Source organism: Malaclemys terrapin, chromosome 2 (assembly GCF_027887155.1).
Source record: "Malaclemys terrapin pileata isolate rMalTer1 chromosome 2, rMalTer1.hap1, whole genome shotgun sequence".
Classification (NCBI taxonomy): Eukaryota; Metazoa; Chordata; order Testudines; family Emydidae; genus Malaclemys; species Malaclemys terrapin.
The window spans coordinates 22,309,257-22,325,639 of NC_071506.1; the positions used below are offsets into that span (position 1 = coordinate 22,309,257).

A 16,383-nucleotide genomic window follows, 5' to 3' on the forward strand; every position below is an offset into this window, starting at 1 on the left:
CGCAAGAGGAGCTCAGGTGTCCCAAGACGAAGCAAAGCAGCCTCTCCTGACTTGAAGCTGATACGGGGGGGGGGTGGATGCAACAGAAGGAATTCCTTGGGAGCTGGAGGGGGTTGGGGGTGGATCCAGGGGAAGGAAATCCATCCTTCCTGATGCGGGGAGGAGTGGATGCTGACTGAGGAGGAGGGGTGGAATAAACTTCCTCTCTGGGAGGAAAAGCCCCTCAGGCAGGCTTGATCTGGCCCGGGGAGGCACAGCTTTGAGCTGGGCAAGCGTTACTTTACCAGGCACGAGAGCCAGCCATGGAGAAGAGCCCGCAGGGAGGAAGCGGCTAGAAGTACTGGTGGTGTGTTGCCCCCTTCTGTCGCTCCACACACAGGGGAAGGGATGCGGAGCCCCGGGACCTGGATCAGAACTGTAGGGGTTGGGAGCTCCCAGAGCCCCCGTAGCAGGGGTCTGGGCACAGGCTGGGTCTGGGCTGGGGGTGGCTACTCATTTGCACCTGGGGCTGGAGCTGCAGTGAAGCCCCTCTCACCTTTGTCTGGGGCTGGGCACACCTGATTGGCTGGTTGGAGCATGGGGAGAGGGCGAGCTGCTGGCCCCAGCCCAGTTCACTCATCAGACACAAGGGCAAACTTTTCTTAAAGGAGCCATGTCCTTCAGTTTGTCCCCCTGCCCAGCACTAGGGAGGTCTGCAGCTGGTTTCTCCTGGCTGGAGTGGGGCACAGGTCCTGGGGGAGACACCAGGGTGGGCTGAGAATGGCTGGCTTGGTCCTCGAGAAACACCCTGGCCCGTACTCCCCCCTGTAGCTAGCCCAGAAGCTGCCGTGCCCTGGCTGCTTGCCCCCCCTAGCCCAGCTCCCTCTGCCCTGAAAATTAAAAGGACTCTCACCAGGCTTCGGTGGGAGCCTGCTGGGAGCTTCAGCAGCCACAGGGGAAACAGCTGATAGGCGGGGACTTTGCACCAAACAGCTGATTGGCTGCAACCAACCAAACAGCTGATGGGGGCTGCTGCGCATGCCAGATAGCTGATTGGCAGTTGCCAACAGCTGATCTCCCCAGTGGGTGCTAAGCACCCACTAATTCTTTTCCGTGAGTGCGCCAGCCCCAGAGCACCCACAGAGTCGGTGCCTATGAAGTTTGCCATGGTCTTCCTCTCTCCCCCACCTCCATCTAGACATCACCACCAAGTGACTGAAGCGCTGATCAAAGGGGAGAGCCTGGCTGAAGGGCAACCAGCCAGCCTGTGGTGAGAAGCATCTAAGTTTGTAAGGGCACTGAAAGTGTTAAGACCAGCTTAGAATGCGTTTTGCTTTTATTTCATTTGACCAAATCTGACTTGTTGTGCTTAGATTTTAAGTGATTATAAGTCAATCTTTTATAGTTAATACATTTATTTATTCTACCTGAAACAGTGCGTTTGGTTTGAAGTGTGTCAGAGACTCCCCTTGGGATAACAAGCCTGGCACATATCAATTTCTTTGTTAAATTGATGAACTCATATAAGCCTGCAGTGTCCAGTGAGTATAACTGGAAACTGCAAGACGGAGGTTCCTAGGGTTGTGTCTGGGACCGGAGATATTGGCTCGTGTCATTCGGTTTCACAATCCAAGCAGCGGCTGGCCAAAAGTGCTCGCTCACGTAGCTGGGAGCAGCTTACGTGCTAGAGGCTATGTGTGACCAGCCCGGGATTGGGGATTCTCACAGCAGAGCAGGGTAAGCAGGGCTGCTCTAGGCATCAGCAAACCAAGCACGCGCTTGGGGCAGCACAACTCTAGAGGCGGCATTCCAGGGGCAGCACTTTGCTCTCAGAGAGTTTTTTTTTTTTTTGCTTGGGGCAGCAAAAAAAACTAGAGCTGGCCCTGAGGGTAAGGCTGGCTCCCAGAGTCAAGGATTGGAGTGACCTAGCAGATCAACGGTCCAGATAACACCAGAGGAACATCACAACAGGTCTATTCACAGAAAGCACGGCAACAGCTGGCACCCTTATTACCAGTCTCAGCAGAGATGTCAAAGACCAAATGGAGATGGAGGCTGTGCTACTCTCAGCTTTTCAAGTGATCCTTCCAAGTCAGGAAGGATCACTTGAGGCATGTTGGCAGGGAATGAGAGAACTTGCAGTGCTGCTGTCAGTATCTTTAGAGAGTAAATAGAAGACTTCACGAGCACATACAAATCATCATAATAAACTGTTATTTTATCCACTTTCATTTGGCAATGCTAACCACCTGACCACGAATACATTATGTAACCGACATTTTAAAGGTTTCAGAGTAGCAGCCGTGTTAGTCTGTATCTGCAAAAAGAACAGGAGTACTTGTGGCACCTTAGAGACTAACAAATTTATTTGAGCATAAGCTTTCGTGGGCTACATCCCAAGAAGTGCTCAAATAAATTTGTTAGTCTCTAAGGTGCCACAAGTACTCCTGTTCTTTTTGCCGACATTTTAAACAATGCTACTACTTTTGTTCCTAAACAGTATCATCATATATGCAAGGGTTCAGTGCTAGCAGACTTAGGTTTTATTAATTTGAGAAACATTTGGTGGTGATTGTCCTTTGTGACTGAAACATACAATCATCCCTTGGGCTTGAAAGAAAATAAAGAGTGAACACAATCTTGCAAGTCTCCCCATTTTATATTATACATAATTTCTATGCTGTTCAGGCTATTGCTAAAATGAATCTTCAATACATTTGTTTGCAATACAAAACAAGGTGGTTATGTAATCGGGTTAGCTTTGTGAAGGCATCACCACAATGGGTTTAATCTTGACCTGTTTACATCATCTTGTCTAAGTCGCATAGGTTTGTAGATATTAACATTATTATAAAGGAGTGCTGGGGTGTCAGCAACATGCTGCCACTGATAGTAGTTGGTCTGGATGGTCTTCCATGGTTGGGTTGACATGAATGAGGTGTAGCCATGGAAGGAGTTACCTCTATGAAGTGGTGACTGTGATGTTGGGTTGCTGCTGTACCCGTGAGTGCTGGGGGGTTGTTTGGTTTGATATGTGCTATTGGCCGACAAGCTACTGAATGGATCTGAAGGAGTATTGGCACTTCCTTGGTTGCTGCTGCTAGTGAGGCTGCCTTGGGTGGTGGTGCTCGTGTTTAGCAAGAAGGGCACTGTGTGTGGGGGAGATCTCAGTCCCATCACTGGCTTGGACAAAGCATAGAGGTGTCGAAACTCTTCATCAAAGAGCTCTACAACTTGGCCAGTGAACTTGGAAAGGAAGTTCCGGTGAACCTGGCCACACAGCCATGTGAAGCTGGAAGAAAAGAGAACATAAAGTCAGTGTTAACCTTGTCCATGAGGAATTGGAGAACAATGCAAAGATGATGCCAACAGCTTTTGTATTATATTGTTCAACCCTATTGTCCACATGTATTAACAAGATTGGTTTTCCAGATGAGATGCAAGTAACTTAATGTCAGTCCGGTATGCATCCGAAGAAGTGGGCTGTAGTCCACGAAAGCTTATGCTCTAATAAATTTGTTAGTCTCTAAGGTGCCACAAGTACTCCTGTTCTTCTTTTTGTCTTTGGTATGATAAACATTGTTATCACCACTGTCTCTGAAGCCTTCAAGAACCTTGTCAAGCTGATTACCCCCCTAAAGGGAGTAGTGTGAACCAAGTCCGTTATATAAAAGTTAATTCCAACAAGCCTAGTGATAGTTTGGGTATTTGTATAGATAGCAATGAGTCAAATCTACCACTTGAATCTTATTCAAAATCCCTCACCTATTCACACAACTCTTTCACCTTGTCAGAGTGAGGGGACAGGGATCTTTTTACTATAATATCCCATCTTATTAAAGTGTCTTCCAACAAAAAACAAAACAAACAAGAATTCTGACATGTGTGCAGTGGAAGCCCTGCAGCTGAGATGTGTACCTTGTTGCATTAACTAGTATTCCTAATATGGTGTTAAACAGCAAGTATGTTTGAATATTTCAAAATCTGTACCTTTACATTGGGCTTTTGTGTTGTATTACTCTGGTTGTACGTCACACAGACACACACAAAAAGAGAGAACTGTCCACATTCAAAGTTGCATCACTTTAGCCAAAGGAGCCATCTTGAATCAATTTAGTTAAACTAATGCAAAAGGCTATGTAGACACTGAGCCAAATTTTGCTGGTTTTTCTGTTATGAGTAATCCTACTGAAGTATCAGTCTATCCTGCAAGCAACACTGTAGTTTTGAGTATCTAGTAAGCAGAAGGAGCCAGCTCCAACTCATACTAAGTTAATGAGACTCTCCACTGACTAATGAGAAATGGATCGGGCACTAAATGAATAAGGCAAGCAGGAGCTGGCTGATTTCAAAGGAAGAGCCACACACCTTATATGTAATAGTTCTGAGAATAATAAACCTATATTAACCCGTTTGCTCCAGTTGTATCTATAGCTGCATCTTCTTTCAGGAACTACCCAACTCTTCCATCAGAAACTTTTATCTCCATTTCAGAGTAACAGCCGTGTTAGTCAGTATCCGCAAAAAGAACAACAGGAGTACTTGTGGCACCTTAGAGACTAACAAATTTATTAGAGCATAAGCTTTCGTGGACTACAGCCCACTTCTTCGGATGCTGTAGTCCACGAAAGCTTATGCTCTAATAAATTTGTTAGTCTCTAAGGTGCCACAAGTACTCCTGTTGTTCTTTTTATCTCCATGTTAGCATATTTTCTAAGTTCAGCGTTCCCGTCTCTGAGGGGAAGGCTCAGGGGAAGCAGTAATTTTTACCATTAGTATAAACTCATCCAAAAAGCATCATTCAAAACACAGTAGACTATGTGTGCAGCTTATATGAAGAGCTGAAAACATTGCCTAAGATGAATCATGTTAAATAAGAAATTTTATAATGAATCATGTTAGGTAAGAAATATTGGGTGTGAAAAGGATTCGTCCAGCCTGAGGCTAATGCTGTTTTATTAATTCACTCCTTAGTTGATATTTCTCTGGAATAATTCTAGTAGTTTACCTCCCTAATGATGTAGAAAAGCCTGTTCCGAGTTTATTCTTAATACATTGGAGTTCACTTTTTGACTGTATCCTCTAAGCCAGGGGTGGGCAAACTTTTTGGCCCGAGGGCCACATCTGGGTAAGGAAATTGTATGGCGGGCCATAAATGCTCATGAAATTGGGGATTGGAGTGTGGGATGGGGTGAGGGCTCCAGCTGGGGGTGCAGGCTCTGGGTTTGAGCCAGAAATGAGGAGTTCAGGGTGCAGGAGGGGGCTCTGGGCTGGGGCAGGGGGTTGGGGTGAGGGCTCCGGCTGGGGGTGCGGGCTCAGGGGTGGGGGTGGAGATGAGGGGTTGAGTGTGCAGGAGGCTGCTCTGGGCTGGGACCGAGGGGTTTGGAGGGCTGGGGCAGGGGTTGGGGCGCAGGAGGGGGGCAGGGGGGCAGGCTCCGGGCAGTGCTTACCTCAAGCAACTCCCAGAAGCAGCGGCATGTCTGTCCTCCAGCTCCTAAGCAGAGGCACAGCCAGGCGGCTCTGCACACTGCCCTGTCCGCAGGTGCCACCCCTGCAGCTCCCATTGGCCACAGTTCCCTGCCAATGGGAGCTGCGTGGGCGGCGCCTGGGGGTGGGGCAGTGTGCGGAGCCCTCTGGCTGCTTCTACATGTAGGAGCCGAAGGGAGAACATGCTGCTGCTTCCGGGAGCCACACGGAGTGGGGCAAGCCCCAGACCCGGCTCCGCAATGGGAACTCGAGGGCCAGATTAAACCGTCTGGAGGGCTGGATGCACCCCCCCCCCCGGGCCATAGTTTGCCCCACCCCTGCTCTAACCTCTCTCAGCAACAGTTCATCTGGAAACTGTCAGTGCAATGTTGTGGATTTCACTGGCAGCTCCTGACCCTAAAATTCTTTGGGTTTCCTTTGTATCTCACATTCACAACACCACAGGTGTGCATGGTGCTTCAGAGATCAGATTTAAATCTGAACTCACCTTGTGGATGGGAGCTCAGTTTTACTCCAGCTCTTCTCCCAGTGATGTTTTTACCATTGACGTTAATGGGAGCAGAGTTGTGAGTATTTCTGAAAATCCCATCCTAGTTAAGTCTTTTTGTACTGAAGAGGATATAACACTGCATGTTATAAGAAGGGCAGTTATAAATACTACTAGCTTCAGTACACCTTGTGCTCAGTTGTATACGACCGGCACTATTTTAAATGCTTTGTCTTTTTGCATTTTGAAGACACTACTGGAGAAATTATTTCTTCAGATTCCATAAAAAATGTAGTCGCAATTGATCTGATGAGTAAAATCAGCTGAAAACCTTATGATGGGTTTCATATTTGTTTTTGTTTTCTCTTTTTTACCTTTGATGGGTTTGGATTTGGAATCATGAGATTTGGGCAATAAGCAAGATGGTATTTGTGATGTTGGCAGGCAAGGTGAGCGTGGCAGCTGCTGCCTGGGGGTCAGATCTGAAGGTAGCGCTGCCCACCAGCAGCATGACTGGAGAGATTTGCTGCTGCTGGCAGGCAGCGCGCTGCTTTCAAACCTGTCCCCTGGGCAGCAGCCCCCGCTCTCCGGCTGGACACTACAAGTTGTTCTTATGTCTGGGTCAACCTGGGACACCTTGCATAACAGGACAGTAAGAAGTTTACTTAAAGGATTGTACCTCAGAAATGTAAAAAGTAAACTCCCCTGAGCACTGACCATCTCTTACCCGGTGTCCCGTTTTCAGTTGAGGGAAATATGGTCACTCTAGGAGAGGGGTTCACTCTCCAGGGCTTTTAATTTGGCATCTTTTATGAGCACTGTGAGCGCGCACAAAAATATATACTTGACCTAACATTGCTAAAGACTGATTTGATTACATACTAGAGAGAATTAGAAAAAGTAGGGTTTATAATACATAAAATGCTCCAACAACCCAAAGCCAGAGATATAAGTGATAAAACTGTATGGAAACTACCCCCTAAACCAGATTCAAACCCTTCTAATGATCCATGACAAAAAGCTAAGCTGACATGATTTTGTGTTAGCTTTAAGGCCTACACGAATGAGGCCTGGTCTACACTAACCCCCCAAATCGAACTAAGGTACGCAACTTCAGCTATGTGAATAACGTAGCTGAAGTCGACGTACCTTAATTCGAACTTACCGCGGTCCAGACATGGCAGGCAGGCTCCCCGGTCGACTCCGCGTACTCCTTGCGGCGAGCAGGATTACCGGAGTCGACGGGGAGCACTTCTGGGTTCGATTTATCGCGTCCAGACAAGACACGATAAATCGAACCCAGAAGTTCGATTGCCAGCCGCCGAACCAGCGCGTAAGTATAGACAAGCCCTGAGACTCTTAAGGAACATCTGTTGCAAAAGTGTCTCTATTATCATCACTCATCAAAAAGGCTTGTTTGCATTGCTCTTCCCCAGGAGTATAAGCTGCTGGCTAAGATTCAAGGTTAACTGGGGGTGCGGTAGGGGAGTGAGGGGAAAACAACTTAAGAGTGAACAAAGCAAAAGCTAGCAAGCCTATAAAAACAACACATTGTGTGCGAGGCTATGGTAAGCTGTATGAATACTCAAACCACGGCAGGGCTTGATGGAGTTAAACTGTGTATAAAAGATTTGGTATTCACCGCACCCTCTGCTGGCCTGAGTATAAGGTTATGCAGTTTGACAAGGCTCTTGAGATTAGAGCAGCTTGCAACAGCAATGATAAATGCAAGGCATGACTCTGAATATGAACGGTGGGTGGGTGGGTGTGTTAGCCGTTTTACAGCAAAGAGAAAATCTTTGCTAGAGTAAACGTCTGCTTTCCCCATTGCTTCACATTTGCTTTCCTTACACACACATTCAAATACAACATGGATCTGCTGTTCTGTTTTGCCAAATACTAATAGCATTCAAGTATCTTCAGTCAGAAGATTAAAAGAAAACAGAAGTAGAAAGAACAAAAATAAACTGTCCTTTAAAAAGCACCCAATGTATGTGTGTCTCACGGTCTGCCCAGAACTGAACACAAAATGGCTATCTGTCTCTATGGCCAGCAGAGCTCTTGTCTACACACACAGGTTATATCAGTTTATCTGTATACCCCCCTTCCTCTATGCACAGTGTGGACACATTTATACTGGTATAAAAGTTCTCATACTGGTCAGACCCCCCCAAAGAGCATGACATTTAAAAAAATAAAACAATTTGTATCTTTTTCTTTGCCTTTTGGTTTCTTGAGCCTGTAGGATTCACGTGAGTCAAGTTTTCAAGATTTTCTCTGTAACCATGAGGATTAGAAATGTAGCTTTTTAAACATGAATGCTCAGATTCTCATGCAGTCTCCTAATCTTAGCAGCTGGGGCTTTAATTAAAACTCCAAAGGTTGTGAGACTTATAATAAAATTGCAAGAATTAGCAACACTACATGTTGGAAGGGAAATTAATTAAAGTGGGCTGTACCACTTTAGTTTGGTTAAAAACAATAAAGCCACACCTCTAACTAGAATAGTTATACCAGTATGAAAACATTGCAGGCCAGATGTTATAGGCGTAATTAACAGAAAATAAAGGCTAGATGTACCACATCTGCTAAGGCAGATGGCAGGAATCTAGCGTTTCTACTTTCCTTTCAACTAGCTACTTGTCATATAGAGAGTGAATCTCCAAACGGAGGCTGATCTATGCCACATTAAGAGATCCGTAAGGTGATGGAAATGTACAACATGTCTCCTGGTAATGATTTGCTCATGACATGAAAAATGTGGTAAGCACAATATTATGCGCAGCTTTCTAGTTCTGCTCTGTGGCTGTTCCACAATCTCTTTGGTACCAGCCATGAACAGTTAAGTTAGATCCCAGTCTCTACTAGGATAGGCCATCAGCTCTAGAGCCAGTCAACATTTTTTTGAACCTTTTTTTTTAAGCAGCATATATTTGAAAATGATAGTTTTTATGAAAACTTTTTGGTTCCAGCAAAATGTTTGTTATCTGAAAATTTCCAGCTACAAATTTTCAATTTTTTAAAATGTTTTATTTATTTGTGAGGGGAAAAATAGAAATTTTAAAATACATATATTTATTTATTTTTGGTTTGCCATTGTGTAAATTCTGATTGGGTACAGGTTGTGACATGCTGTCACTTGATGTTTTCTTGATTCCTTGATTGGCTGGATATGCACATAAATACTTGAGATATTCACTCCAGCTGTGTCTCATACAAGCATCTCTGTGATTTGGAAAGTTTTCAGTTTTCAGAAACCACAAAAGATATTTCCTTGCAGTATTCAAAACAGAAACAATTATATTTTCAAAATGTTTCATGAAAAAAGGAAAAACGTTGACCAGTTCTAATCAGCTCCAATTTTCTCTGGTAGAGATTGAACCAATTAATATTTAGATCAGCTGTACCAAGGAACTTCAAACTTCGCAGCCTATTGCCCTTTGAAACCACAAAAGTGGTGTTATGTGTATAAATGTTATTTATTAGTTGTATTAGAGTAGTGCCTAGATGTCCCAAATGAGATCAGAGTCCACTGTGCTAGGCATTACACCCTGAATAATTTACTATCAAGCCAGACAAAGGGTGTCGGAAAATAAGGGTTATCATCACATTTTTTATAGATGTGTAACCAAGCTACAGAAAGATTAAGGGTGAAAGCTTAGCACCACAGAAGTCAATGGCAAACCTCACATAGGAAGTCTGGGGGGCAGCGCTAAGAATTGGACCCAGATTTCCTGAGTCCCAGTTCAACACCCTAACCACATCGCCATCCTTCCTCTAAGCTGTAGAGCTTTAATATGAACTTGCCACAGTTCCAGACTGCACCAGTAACTACCACATATAACCATGAATGACTTGCGGCATGTTAGCCAGGACCACTGGAAACAGGATCTATTTTTCTGAGAATGATGATAGCCAAACTTTGCTGTGCAGGGTAAATAGTCTCTGTAGTACAATTTGACCATTGCATGGTTATAACATGGTTCTCAGAAGGAAAAAAAAAACACCCAAAAATACTTTAAGGGGAACCACTCTTGATCCTCAGTATGCTTAGGGCCTATGAATCATAACCCAGAGTAAACCTTTACTTTCTGAAATACTTTTATCTGTAACCCAGCCTTCATGTGTACAGCACCTAATGCAATGGGGCTCTGATCCCTGAGTAGGACCCCTAAGTGCAACTTCAATTCAAATAATAATAGAATTATCCTCAGGCAGGAAATGTGATGACTGATCTCACCTGTATGAGCCAGAGAGAACGTATCTCCAATCAGAGATGATGAATTTTTCCTGGATTTGCCCTGAGAATTTCCTGCCTGACTTGGCACAGTAAACCTCTCCGGTAACACTTCGGACTGAAATATTCTAGAGAAGACAACAACAAAAACAAAAAAACCAACAACAACCAGTAAACACATATATCATCCTATTGCAAAATTTAGCTGGTAATCTCGCTCTTCTCCCCTAGCCTCTATCGCTTAATTTCCCCCTCCCTCTGCTAGGATTTCTTATTTAATTCCCCAACTGTATATTTTAACACTATAAAGTGCTGTTGCATAGAGTTTAGACCAAATCTTTGTCAGACTTTGTCTTGTGGTGCAATGCCATTGATTTCAATGGGGGAGCAAACCGGGCTATACATTTGGCCTTTGTATGGAAACCTATACAAAATGGAGCTATACTGTATAGAATTGTAAATTTTTGGACACAGCTGGGCCCCCCAGATCTATGACGGTGACACACCACCTATTGAAATGAATGGCAGGGGTATGTCCATAGCTGTGACTAGAATTAGACCCCTAGAGTCAGATCCTCGGTGAGTGTAAATCAGTGTAACTCCACTAACTCCCAGGGAACTATGTCTATTTGCACCAGATGAGGATCTGGTTCTTAGTGTTTTACGTTGTCTCTAGTATAAAACATCTTGGGCTAAACCCCACTCCTCTTATTAATGAGGCCCTGAGCCTACAAAGACTTACACATATTTCTTCACAGTGGAACATTCCTCCCCTTCCTCCCAGCTGCTTTGTAGAAGCTCACCTATGCGGGCCCAATCTGCTACATGAACTCTCAGTGTGCTTGCTGGATTGGGCCCCGCAGGTGAATTAGGTGGCAGAAAGCCTGTCTTCTCAATATTCACACAACACTTTCGGGCTTAGGTGTCCGGACACCTGGCATAAGGCTGCAGTGCACGTGGTGTCTCGGAAGCTTTTACTTTCTTACTTACTCGGAAGCTTTCAGGTGCCTTGGAAGCTTTTACTGTGAGACTTTAGGCGCTGAGCAAGTGTACGGTTTGGTGACAGCAGAGCAGGGGCTTTATGAATCCCAGTGAGACCCAATTCTGGGATTTAGGCGTCTAAAGTGGCAGTTAGTCACCTAAGTCCTTTTGTGAATCTAACCCGTAATGCCTGAGGGTCCCTAGTCATAGACCAGGATGGCACTGTGCTTGGTGCTAGTTCCACTGATTTCAGCAGCACTACTTGCCAGGTATAAAGTTAAGCACGTGCGCTTAAGTCTTTGTAGGATCAGGGCCCTAACAGATCAGTCATGTTCGTTGGATGAATAAAGGGGAGCACACTTTGGCTCATAAGTTTTTAAACCCTGTGTTTCATGAAGGCATATTTTCAATAAACAAACCAGCTCCTTCGTTCTTATGCTTCCCCGGCTTGGGGATTTAACAAAAGTTCAAACGCCATCATGAAAATGTTTAATTAGCCTCAATTTACTTAGAAACTTGGGGGCCGTTTAGAGAAGAAAGTTTATTTCTTTATTCAGTTTTCTTTCACGTATTTGAAGACAAATTAGGCTAGCAGCCAGATACTTGTTATATCACAATTCAAATTAATACCCATGATACTGAGTTACCGCAGAAGAGTATGAGTCAAAACACGTTAGAAATTAGGACCGAAAGCTCTAAGGCTTTAAGAGTTTTGTGTAGTCAGCAATACCTTGAAGTGATCCTCTGCAATCTGCACCTTGTCACACATCTCACTGAAGAGCTTTATATTGCTTTGATCAAGCAACAGATAGACAAAAACACCGCGTTTGTTAGCTGCCTCCAGCACATCACAGAATATCTCGGTATCCGTGAAAACATCCATCATAATGGCCAGAACCTAGGGAGAAAAGGCACTGGTGTAAACAGGGCAAAGATACATGATTTTGGGATGCCAGTAAAATATAATGCTTATTTTACAAATAAAAGCTTAAATGGTGTGGCGGAGAGGGGGATATTTTATATAGATCCCTTTCTTTGTATATAGATGAGCACACAGTTCAAAGGGCTATCTTGATATTACTTTATTGCTCATATAAAACCAGTCTAAAATATCATTTTTTCTTTATAGGTCCTTTTACTAAGACATCTTAGAGTGAGCTAGGAACTTGTAGCCTGGAGTTCAGTACTCGGGAAAATAATTAAACGACAATCAGAAAACAATAAGAAAATAGCTAAAACGGGATTATTCCATATAAGATACACACTGGGCTTAGCAAGTAGCTGAATTTCTCCCACAAATCAAATGTATACAGTTTAAATTCATAGAAAGAAGCTTCTTCCATGCTACCCCTCAAGCCTGGAGCAATCCTCAATTCTACAACTGTCCGTATGTTGGTGGACTCAGGTTAGGACCAACATTTAGATTTCATTTTAAAAATGAGTTTCATAAAGCCTAATATTAATAGAATTTTTTTCAATTATTTTTTCAAGTAATTTTATTTGGGATTAAACATTCTGCCCCCCCCCCCCCCCCCGCCGCCACACCAATTACACCCAAACAACTGAGTTCGTGTATGAGAGTCTCAAAGTAAAACTGACTAGAAACCAAAGGAAAAGAATCTTCTGGCTGCTCTAATGTACACAAGTGGGCTAAACTGGCCCCACAACAGCTAGGATTCAAGATGGAGGTATAAAGCCACCTTTGCCCCCTATATTCCTTGAGCTGCACATTCTGTGCTGCGTCTCCTGGAGCCATCAACAAAAAAATGAAATTTATCTGACTACAGCATAAGAGCTCTTGCAACTTTCATTGTAAGCCTTTTACAGAGTCTCCTCCAAAGTCTCACTCACAACTCCATTCTATTCACACAACGCTGCAACATTCTGGAGGAATAGGTGCCTCCTGTTCTAAGGACAACCTTTGAGATAAGCCAAAGTAGCTGCAGGCTGATAGAAGTGTCATATGTCCCATCCCTTTAGAGAGAGTAACTCACAGCACAGATGGCTATGGGTGCTAGTGACCAAGTAAAAACAATTGGGGTTAAAGTGAAATTTTACTCTGAAAAGTGTCTGTAAAAATATCATTGGAGGGTCCATGTTTATTGTCTTGCAAACATCTCCAGATAAAACATGTTCAGTTTACAAATACAATGATGTATTTTCTAACTGCCAACCCTTCAAACCCAACGTGGAGTCTGAGCTTCAAAACGGATTCTTTCCTTCTACTGCACCATCACCAGTAACAAAGGTTCTACAGGCCAGATTAGACCCTCACTGACACCTGTTCTATCTATTGTCTTCAAATTATGACCTCAGTGACACCTGTCCAAATTCATGGGTTGCACAGATGTACTTGGTTAGAACTTAGTAAACAAATCTGTTTGAGGTGCACAAAAAGGAAGAAAACCTAGCTCCCACTTCCTTATCTTCATTGGCTCTGAAAGGCTAAGGGGAGTCAAAAAGAGCAGTGAACATTTATTTTAGTCACTAAAATAAGATATTGCTTTGAATACACACAGGGAGTGATCTGTTGAGTAAGTGCCATTCTCACTGTCACTTTGCAGAGCAAAACTGCATGTTAAGGTTTTCATAGTGCTTATGCAGAGATCTGGTTCAGACAGGCGGTGCACTGGTGTTCCAAATACAAAATGGCTGTGTAACTAGGATACATTTATTTTATTTGGGTTCCTTTATTTTAAACATGAAGAACAAGAGAGTTTAGGTGTGTTAGTGAATTAATGTACTAGCTTCTAATCGCTGGAGAACTGGGTTTGAATTTAGCTCAGTCTAAGACACAAGTGAAATTGTTAGGTGCTTGCTTGGTTTTACTTTGGTTTCCCTTAATGCCAAACCCAAATGGCACAGTTGTTACCTTAAGGCCTTCACATAACAAAACCAGCTGCAGTTTTTCACAACACGATGTGAGAGGTACTGTCTGTAAAGGAGATAGGGCAAGCATAGAATGACTTGTATCACCCCTGCTTAGACAGAGGTGCATTGGCAAGGAACAGACCAGGGTCTGTTCTAACCAAGCACCACATTCAACAGTATTTATAAGGAGGGAGAAAAACAAACCCAAAGGAAACATGGAGTTTCTCTTTACCTGACTGGTCTTGCTGATGCAGCGGCGTATAATGTCTCTGATGTTGCTGTTCTTCTCTGTTTGGAAATACACAGTGGCACTGGATTTCTCCTTTAGATAGGGCTTCTCTGCTGTGCTCCATGTGTGATGCAGGGCTGGTTCACTGCCTTCAGATATAGGGAAGTATGTTCCTGACTGGAGAGAACCAGCATCATTCTGCCTTGGTCCTGTCTCCCTCTCTGCGTGAGATTCATTAGCATAGTAAGGCTCTCTGGCATTTTTCTTGATATACTGAGCTTCCACGGATGACAGAAAATCCACCTCTCCTTCTTCATTTAAGGCTCGGAGATAAGATTCAGTCCCACCGTCCAAAAGGGCATCAGTAGCTAGTCTTACACTTTCATGGTGGCTGAAATCTGCTTTTGTTGGCCTGACAGACTGATTCTTGATCTCCTCTAGCCGTTTCCTTATCTTGCCCACATGTCTCGATCGGCTCATTATTCTTTGTATCAGCAGTTGATTGATGCGTATGGCGAGCACTGTGCATATAGACTATACAGACGAGACCAACACAGCTCACCTTGTATGTAAACAAAGAACAAATGAGCTTCCCACTTGCGGACTCCACTCTGTTGTAAATTCCCTTTTGTTGAAGGAATCATTTGTTAATAAAAACAAATAAATGTTACTACCGAAGGCAAATTGGCGCCACAAGCTCTCGCTGATTTTGTTGGTACAAGTGTATCCAGAAACTGAAGAGGTTGGTTTGCAGATGTCGTGCTTAAGCAAGGATTCTGCCTCAGATGGAACATAGGTTTAAAGCTGATTAATTTGCCAATTTGATAGACACACACCTTGCCCTGAGGGCACATGAAGAGTTCAACCTCACAGTACCCAGTTCTGTCTGATTTAATCATACCTCCTTGCAGTACTCTCTGAAGGGTGTGCATGTGGAAGCATTGAGGCAAAAGGAGGTACATTTCTAAGCATTGTTGCACAATCTCCAGAACAGCTTGAGGGTTCCTATAGCATTTATTGTGCAGCCAAACCAACTCAGACGTTAACTTGAATGAAGACAGCAGCCAGTCCATAATTTCAAAACAGTTTAAAGGGGCACTGGCCACTGGCTGCACCTAGTGCCACCATGACTGTTTAAAAAAAAAAAAAGAAGCCAAGAAAACAAGTTTTAAAATGGACTAAATGTGACAATTGTGCCCCATGCATAATATCTAACCATTACTTTAGGGATTTCAGTAATTTATTTCTTTAAAACTACTCACCACTGAGTGAAAATAAAACAAGCTTATTACTGGGAGGGAATGTTGTCAGAGGGCTCATGCAGGGATCAAAGTATCACAGTGTTGCAGATTCTCATAGTAATTTGATCACATCTTGTGATCTTTTTTCTTAACCCCCCAGCTCCTGGAGCCAAGTGATTGCACAAGAATCACGGCTTTTATTTTAAAAAAAAACAACAACTTCCTGGTTGTGGAGAAAATCTTAAAACATGGTGCAAGTGCACCTGAAAGGCTGAGAAACCAGAAGGAAAATATAAAGAGCCCCAAATTTATTGCTTTTTAAGAATCTCATGATTTTGGGCCCCAACTCTTGATTTTTGAATGTGTGGGGTTGCGAATATTGGAGTCACAATGCCTGTGTTTGACTCTGGTGCTGCCACTCACCTGCTGTGAAGTCTCTTAGGTAAGTGCCATTGAAATTGGTAGGAATTAGCCATCTAACTACCTTTGTGACTATCACTCTTTAGTTCACTGTGTCTCAGGTGGCTCTTCGGAGATAATTGACAAGACATCACTTCAGTGGCGCTGGAACACTTTTAATAGTGGGGGTGTTGAAAACCAGCCCCCTTACCCTGTCTTCCCCCCGTCCCCAAGCTGGGGCCAGGACCAGGGCCGTGTCTCTGGGAGTGGGAGACCTGGCTAGGGGTAAGGAGGCCATAGCTGGAGGTGGGGAATTCGCACCCGAATTGAGCAGGCACAGTAACATCTGCTGTTGCAGCTGCCCTCACTCTGCCCTTATTTGCAGTCAGACTTTGCTGCCTGCTCTTTGGAGAGTTTAAAAGGGAGCAAAGGGGGCAAATCGCAGTGGGGAGGGGGTCAGGGTCTGAGCAGG

At 44.0% G+C, this 16,383-nt stretch overlaps 2 protein-coding genes across 3 annotated transcripts in view; one reads left to right on the forward strand and one right to left on the reverse strand.

Moving 5' to 3' along the window:
- The first annotated feature begins 1,069 nt into the window (after positions 1–1,069).
- Positions 1,070–16,383, forward strand: part of LOC128832987 (uncharacterized protein K02A2.6-like) — a 28,571-nt gene continuing 13,257 nt past the window's right edge. Inside the window, exon 1 of the mRNA XM_054020773.1 lies at positions 1,070–1,249. The gene's annotated coding sequence lies outside the window, so the exon portion shown is untranslated. The remainder of the gene's footprint in view (positions 1,250–16,383) is intronic.
- FAM83A (family with sequence similarity 83 member A) lies at positions 2,421–15,687 on the reverse strand. Of its 2 annotated transcripts, XM_054020772.1 has the most exons (5): positions 15,534–15,687; positions 14,275–14,833; positions 11,902–12,069; positions 10,194–10,318; positions 2,421–3,271 (listed from the first exon to the last, which is right to left on the reverse strand). In XM_054020772.1, the coding sequence occupies exons 2-5, from the start codon at positions 14,749–14,751 to the stop codon at positions 2,752–2,754; spliced, it is 1,290 nt and encodes a 429-aa protein (XP_053876747.1). In that variant the 5' UTR covers positions 14,752–14,833; positions 15,534–15,687; the 3' UTR covers positions 2,421–2,751. The 2 variants fall into 2 exon arrangements, with proteins under 2 accessions (XP_053876747.1, XP_053876746.1); XM_054020771.1 differs by having other exon boundaries at positions 14,275–15,687.

Coding starts and splice junctions, on each gene's coding strand:
- FAM83A (XM_054020772.1), bottom strand. CDS start 14,751: ATGAGCCGATCGAGACATGTGGGCAAGATAAGGAAACGGCTAGAGGAG. Junction 12,070..14,274: donor GCATCAGCAAGACCAGTCAG/GTAAAGAGAAAC, acceptor TTTTCTCCCTAG/GTTCTGGCCATTATGATGGA. Junction 3,272..10,193: donor GTTCTCTCTGGCTCATACAG/GTGAGATCAGTC, acceptor CTTTTCTTCCAG/CTTCACATGGCTGTGTGGCC.